The sequence below is a fragment of the Schistocerca serialis genome, chromosome 3 (genome assembly GCF_023864345.2).
Source record: "Schistocerca serialis cubense isolate TAMUIC-IGC-003099 chromosome 3, iqSchSeri2.2, whole genome shotgun sequence".
NCBI lineage: Eukaryota > Metazoa > Arthropoda > Insecta > Orthoptera > Acrididae > Schistocerca > Schistocerca serialis.
This window is the reverse complement of record NC_064640.1, coordinates 1,024,117,956-1,024,125,902: the sequence shown is the minus strand read 5'-3', so window position 1 is coordinate 1,024,125,902 and position 7,947 is coordinate 1,024,117,956. Positions and strand designations below refer to the sequence as shown.

Genomic DNA, 7,947 nt, shown 5'->3' with positions numbered 1-7,947 from the left:
TGTGTGTGTGTTGAAAGGCGACAATGTACACAACTCACATGAAGATGCTTATGTAATCTTTTGAACATGGCATCAACTAAAGTTAAAGTTACATTTTTTTTAACATAACGCCATTTTTCACTTTTTCGTAATTCAAATGAAGGTTAAGTACGTTCTTTGAACATGATGCCATTTTATTCAGGTGAAGGTTAGGTATTTTTCGATATGTATATACTGTACATTTTCGAAGATAGTGCCAATTTACGCAGCTTTAAGTGAAGCTTACGTAATTTGAGAGCTGCTTTGTGGTCGGCTGCTTCATTTTAATACTACGTTACGATTGGCTGGAGACTGGAGGGGGAGGCGGAAGGATGGACAAGGGGAGGGGGAGGGAATGGCGTGGTTTGTTATATGATGATGCTGATGTCACATATAAAGATGACGATGTCATTGGTAAGTTTGATAATGTCATAAAGGAGAGGGCCATGCCTTGTCATGTGTGGGCACAAAATGATGACCACGAGATAGGCTTTAGTAGACAGTTGAATGTGTAAGTGCATCAAAGGCCCCATAGCTACATTACTAATGAGAAAGGTACAGCTGTAGAAGTGTGACTGTGGGAAAGCTGGATGCTAAACATAGAAGAAAGATTCTGCTGTATGAAGACCAATAGCTGAGATGGGAAGCCAGTACTAAGCAAAGAATGGAAGACTGAAACATGGAAGGAATATACAGAACAGTTATCTAAAGGAAAGAAACTTATAGACAGTATTATGGAGTGAGGAGAAGAAGTGGGTGGAATACAAGATTGGGGATGTGATACCATGAGAAGAATTTGACGGAACACTGAAAGACCTAAGACAAAACAAGGCACCTGGAGTAGACGATATTCCCTCAATATTAGTTAAACTTTTTGCAGAACCTAGCATGACAGAAGTGTGGCACCTGACCTGTATAACGTATGAGACAGACGAAATACCCTCATACTTAAAAAAAGAATTAAATAATCACAATATCAAAAATGACAGGTGCTGATAGGTGTATTAGCGGATTATCAGTTTATTAGTCATTGTTGGAAAATACCAACACAAATTGTCTGTTGAATGATGGGACGACTGGTAGAAGTGGACGCAAGGTAAGATCAGATTACGTTCTGCCGAATGTAGGAACTTGCAAAGCAATCCTGATCTCAGGACCTAGTGAAGAAAGGCAAACTTGCATTTATAGCAACTGTAGCTTAAAAAACAGACTTTGGTGGTACTGACTGGCGTACACATATTGACATTCTGTAGCTATGAAGGATAAAATACAGGGAGCGAAATGCTACCTGCAACTTGTACACAAACGAAATGACAGTTAAAAGAGTTGAAGGAGCTGAAAAGGAGACAGTAACTTAGAAGTAAGTAAGACAGATGGTTGGTTGGTTGGTTTGGGGAAGGAGACCAGACAGCGTGGTCATCGGTCTCATCGGATTAGGGAAGGATGGGGAAGGAAGTCGGCCGTGCCCTTTCAGAGGAACCATCCCGGCATTTGCCTGGATTGATTTAGGGAAATCACGGAAAACCAAAATCAGGATGGCCGGACGCGGGATTGAACCGTCGTCCTTCCGAATGCGAGTCCAGTGTCTAACCACCGCGCCACCTCGCTCGGTGGAGTAAGACAGAATTGGAGCCTCCGCATACAGGTTAATCTGTACTTAGAGCAAAATGATAAGAACAGTAAGGAGAAACTAGATAAGGGAACTAAAGTGCAGGGCGGGGGGAAGAAACAGGAACTTTACAGAGACAATAGAATGTTCCGAAATTAGGATAGTAACTTCATGAGTCTGATGAATGAATTGTAAGTAAAGCAGTCGCTAAACTCTAAGAGAGTTTGAACACCACTGTGCTTTACTAGAGAAGGTCCATTAGGTAGTCGATTATACTTGCTTTCCTTCGAGCTTTAAACTGAATGACCCAGAAAGTTGTTACAGGACTTATAGTTCAACGTGTACTCCGAACCACGAAATAACGTGGCCTTTTTTTACATATGCCCATCATTTCTGTGTGGGATAAAATGATAAATAAGAAAATCCCATGACCAACTGAGAAGTGAATTCCGGATATTTCGATTTATAGTCTAATACTAACTCACCGAGTCACAATCAGAATACATTATCAGAGCATTACAGCGCTCGGATGATGACGTTTGGCATGTTGGGCGCTCAACTGTGCGGTCATCAGCGCCTGTACAAAGTTCCAACTTTTACACAGTCCAATTTTTTTCACAATCCAATGTAGCCACTGGCACGAATGGTGATGCTGATGACTGTGAAATGATGAGGACAACACAAACACCCAGTCCCCGGGCAGAGAGGCTCCCCAGCCCAGCCGGGAATCAAACCTCGGACCCCGCGATCCAGAGGCTAGCCACTAGACCACGAGCTGCGGACACAGCGCTCGGAATTTTACTCATAATACAGAAATAGGATTGATATGTATTCGCCTTGATTTTCGTGATTCCGTAATAACACGATATTGTGGAGCAAATGTAAGTAAACACTATCTGCCACAATTAAGGAATTGACGAATATGTAAATAGTTAGCTAATGTTAATGAAGTAATGGTAAACAGTTAGTATGACAAAAGAGTTAAAGTCGACAGATGTATGCGGAATACTTTCAGCCTGGTTTGATCTTCCAGTAAATACCTATATTTCGAGTCAGTTATTTCCTTCGGTCAGAAAAAAAATGGTTGGTATTTATTAACCACATACTAGGAGTGGCATGCAGAAACTATGTTATTATCAGCTGTTTGCAAACCTTTCTACTATTGTTACCTGAAACACCTATAATCCAATTTATGTAAACACTTATTATGTGCTTGTAATCAGCTTTAATGACAAATGAATTACCGTACTCTGTTGGTTTAATTGGTGGCAAAAAAAATAAATATTGCCTACTGCATTGTTGGAAATACCACGGCAGAATAACGCACTGAATTTCAAAGAATGTGGATGAATTTCATCTCTGAAAGAAACTAACAGTACTACACAACCTGAAGACAACCAACTTGCGAAGTAGGAGCACTTGAAGTTCGTTTGGAAGGAACAATTCGATGTCAGGGTATTAATTTCAGTTTCAACTGAAAAATATAACAAAAGTCGCTATCACATTATTTACTTCGTTATTTCAGTCATAGACTACAGAGCGATATCTCATTACGGTACCTAGTGATTCAGGATATTTTTTGCTTCGCTATCACACTTCTTTATTTAAGACTGTTAATAAAAACGAATACAGCATTTAATTTTCACCTTATGAAAATGAACACCTTATCTGATTTGCTTAACACACGTAGTTAATAATAAGTTACCTGTCAGGAGTTTCTTTCATACCACCTACATTAAACTTTTCATTAAAACGGTATATATATAGGGAAGGTCTATTTGATGCAATGAGAAAAAAAGTACTGGACAGGAATTCTGTAGAATGATGCAAATAATTCTGTGCCGTGTTAAATGAACCATCGCCACACGCGCGCGAATTTGAACGTAGTGCGTAGAGTGGGGAGACGGAACAGGAAATGGCGTTACAGCGTCTCCAATTGGCGCTGAAAGAAACTACTCAGAAAAGTATACAAGATGTGACAGGGGAGAGGAATGGTTTTCAGAATGTCAGGTTTTTAGCAATTTTTCGTTAACTTTTTCTGTAGTTTATGATTAAATGACAGTAATGATTTTAAATATTGTGTGAACAACAGCAGATTACTGCACAATGAATTTCGCGATTTATTGTTGTTTAAGTGAATTAACTATATCACAAACCTGGCGTACCGGTGTGTTGCTGTCCTAACAATGTTCGCTATATTACCGATTGTATTCAAAGTGGATTTAACTTCCATGAAGCTTAAATGGAAAGGATGAACTGGTGAGTGTCAGTTTTAAGTCCGTTTTCTCCTGCTTTGTTTATGATAGTTGTGTTTAGGAGCACTTGCTTCACAGCATCCCTCTACACTGTTTTCGTAGTTCTGTAAGCAAAGTGTGTGAGCGCGCCTGCGTGTGCGCGCGTGTGTGTGTGTCATACACAGTCACTGTTGCAGGTTTGCTCGTATAATAGCTTACCATCCATATGTAATTCTAATTGGGGTTGCTGTATTTGCGGCGACATGTATTGTCATTCCAGTCACAACAAGAAAACCTCCAGATTTCTCTGATCCTACTTCGGTAAGCATTCCAGCAAAACATAAGCAGCTCTTTGGTGTTAGAAATACAATTGTCTATTGAGTAGTGGGTACTGTTTAGTAAATCTATGTAGCAGATTTTCTTACATCTTTGTCTGTTTAAAGGTGCTTATGCTGTTGTGAACCATTATCAGATGTCGCTTTATTTTAATTACCAAACGTCTGTAGTGCCAAATTTAGTTTGCAGCAGCTATGTTCTAGTTAGAGATGTTATTATTTTCAGCAATGTGTAAAGGTTCAGGATCGTGGGAGACATTTTATTAAGTTCACTGCTAAGCATTTGTATCAGTAGTGCTTGAGAAGTGTTATTGTTTGTTGTTCTATAGGTAAAAGACAGGAGACAAGTGTTTAGCCATATGGTGATTATTTTAGTTGTGGTCTCATTGAAACAGACTTGTTTCATTAGTTGCATTCAGTTTTAAGTTTAGTTTAAACAGGCTTTTCATTGATAGTAGAAGCATGTTTTGCTTAAGAACATTAAATCATGAAACTACACAATTTCCTGAATTTCTTGAAAAGTTTCACATTAAAAATGGAAAGAAAATTTAAGGAGAATGTTTATCCTAGATTGAAGATAGTAAAAAATAAACAATACTGCATTTCTATAGAATTTTTCGCGATTCCTCTTAATGGTAGTGGTCGTGTGTATGTATGTGTACATATTTGAGTGTCAGTGCCTTTAACTTTGCATAAACAGAACGAGATGGAACAACTGAAAACATTCAGTAGTGCAGTATTTTCAGGATCCATGGGGAATATAAATTTTGCATGAGAACTGAATTTAATTAGTCATCATTTGGTTCTGCAATAGGTAGCCATGTTTGCAGACAAAATTACTGGATATGAGGTCAGCTTGTTATGCAAAAAACTTCTTTACATGACAGGTTGACATGATATCCAGTAACTAAATTTCGTGTTATAGAAGTTGTCATCAAAACAAAGTTGTGGCCACATTTTAACTGCAGTATACAAAATATTGCAACAGCAATACTGGTGTCTATTTAATTATTTCAGTATGTCATTACATACGCATCATTGATGCAATATAGTGTGATTTGAGAGAGTTTTGAAATTAAGAAAAAATAGCTGAATTCAATTATCGCATAAAGATCTGTTTTATTGCACTGAGTTATTGTTGACAACTTCGTTTACATTTTCTGAAGGGTCAGTATGTATAAAAAATGAAACACTTTTATTGATTGGTAGTGGGGAAATGTTTAGGATTTCTTGACGGATTGTCCGCTTGGAAATCCTTGAAAATGAAGCAGGAGATTATATAGACTTATGCATATTTAAATTCATGCGAAGCATTCAGTAGCTTGGCAGTAGGGTGTGTTATTTGAGGAATCTTACTTTAATTCATGTTTGTGTGATAGTGCACATCGCATCATCAAATGAATATGCTATGTTCCAGCAAACATGTTTGAGTGTCATGTCAGATGAAGTGTATTATTAAGAAATGGTGAAATTTTAGTTGCTGAAATCAAACAATCCAGTTTGCAGTCTGATGTGTTATTGCCTCAGGTCAGTACTTAATCCTTGTTGTCTAATGTGCAAACACATTCTTTCTAAATTTTGTGCAATGTAGTGGTAACTGTGGTGTCACCGCCAGACACCACACTTGCTAGGTGGTAGCTTAAATCGGCCGCGGTCCATTTAGTACATGTCGGACCCGCGTGTCGCCACTGTGTGATCACAGACCGAGCGCCACCACAAGGCAGGTCTCGAGATACGGAATAGCACTCGCCCCAGTTGTACGGACGACATTGCTAGCGACTACACGGACGAAGCATCGCTCATGAGCCGAGCAGATAGTTAGCATACATTGCTCATTACCGAGCAGACAGTTAGAATAGCCTTCGCTAAGTCCATGGCTACGACCTAGCAAGGCGCCATTTGTAACATTGCATGTACCTCAAGATAGAGTCTCACTTGTATCACCAAGAACGTTGTAAACCAATGAAGATATAAAAGTTAAGTGTTCTAGTAGCTACATACTTTTCTTTATAACATTAATAAGTATCCTGTTTCAGGCCTCTATCTAGACTACTTAAGATTACGCGTGCCTTTCGGCTACTTCAGTGTGGCGTAGCTGTCTTGTTACGCCACAACAGTAACCACTTTTTCCCCTCATCCATCTGTTTTGTATTGTATATTAAATATCTACAGTAGGCATATATGGTCACTCAGCAATCAGCTCACATGTTCTACAGTAGTATTTTATTGTACTCTAGGCTCACATTGGAGCTGTGAGACTTGGAACACTGCAGAAACTCATGTGACACATCTTTGATTTATTGTCACAAAATGCATGCGCTCTTGTTGTAGACAAAAGTAAGTTCACAAAGTATGATGATGTTCCAGTAGTTTGTGGTATATGGCCGGTGCTTTGAACTTAAATGATATCTCTCTTATTGATGGGAAAGTCAGGATAGCATGTAAAATTTATAAGGGACTAGGATGCAGCTCACCATGTAGAGAAGCTACACAGCTGTGGAAAGGCACATAAAAATGTAGAAAATTGATCAGCTTTGGTGTTAACACTGTTGTGATAAATTTTTCACAAACCCAGAAGTGCTGTTTTTATGGGATGATCATAAAAAATAAACTTTTTTAGTTTTGGGATGCCAGTGATCTAGGCACATGTCATTTTGTCTTCTATGAACTGGTACCCACTGAAGTATTATAATTTCTGTCTTGCAAACGCACCATAAACTTATTGCTTTGAATACAGTAGATTTGTAGTTTAACTGCTAAGTACTATTTAAAAAAAAAATGTTCTTTCTTCTCCTGTTCTTTCTCCAGTTTTCCATGAATACATGAGAAAGTGGCTCTGGCATGCTACATTATATCTTTCGTGAAGATAATTTTTTGTGTTGGAAATTTTCTGTCAGATAGTTACTTTTATTTGTTTGCTCATTACTTTCCACAGATACCTAAGTTTTTCTGGATTAACCTATGTAAGATGCCAAACAAATAGTTCTTTACTGGTGGATTTTCCTTGTAGTGTGAAATCAGCTATCCAGACTTTGCCATTGTAAGATGACAAAGTTAGTGTTTGCCAAACAGTTCAGATTCACTGAAATGCTGTCCCATGTTGGAATGCTAATATGACACACCCGTTTTTCACAATTTATTTGGCAACTGAATATTTGAAAAAGCTAGTATAATTATTCTCATCATCACCACAAAAGCAATACTACACTATACAGAAAACCATTACAGTCACCCAGGTGAGACATTGATATTTAAAACAGTTAGCATGCATAACACCCAGTGATGTCAGTTAGTAAATGGCTTGCACTGGGCTGTGAACCACAGAAGCACAACATCATCATTATCATCCCCCCCTGCCCCCCCCCCCCTCCCACAACTCATTGGATTAGATTAGATTAGATTCAGTTTTCATCCCATAGACCACAAAATAACATGATTCTCATGGGTGTGTAACATTACATAGGTTATAGCATTTCTTGTCATACTTTGTTTATACCATTTGAAAATTATAGAGAGACACATTGTTACTAAAGAGAGTTGTAGTTTGAATTCGTATGTACCTGCCCTGATTTATATTTCACTATTTTCACCATACCAATTCAAATAAATATCAGACCGAAGATGATTCCTAGTTCTTATTTCCATTTATTGTCAGTATGAATTGAATAATACTGTGCTCACGATAGTAAGAGGCGAGACAGACAATCATTCCATGTTTTTTCAGGATTAGATGTTTGTTAAAAATCAACAT

The 7,947-nt window shown here is 38.2% G+C and overlaps 1 protein-coding gene across 1 annotated transcript in view; it reads left to right on the top strand.

Annotated features, from left to right (window-relative positions):
- Positions 1 to 3,599: 3,599 nt before the first annotated feature.
- Positions 3,600 to 7,947, top strand: part of LOC126471482 (protein dispatched) — a 189,757-nt gene continuing 185,409 nt past the window's right edge. The window contains exons 1-2 of the mRNA XM_050099686.1: positions 3,600 to 3,886; positions 4,059 to 4,182. Coding sequence (XP_049955643.1) covers positions 3,870 to 3,886; positions 4,059 to 4,182 — 141 coding nt within the window. The 5' untranslated portion in view covers positions 3,600 to 3,869. The remainder of the gene's footprint in view (positions 3,887 to 4,058; positions 4,183 to 7,947) is intronic.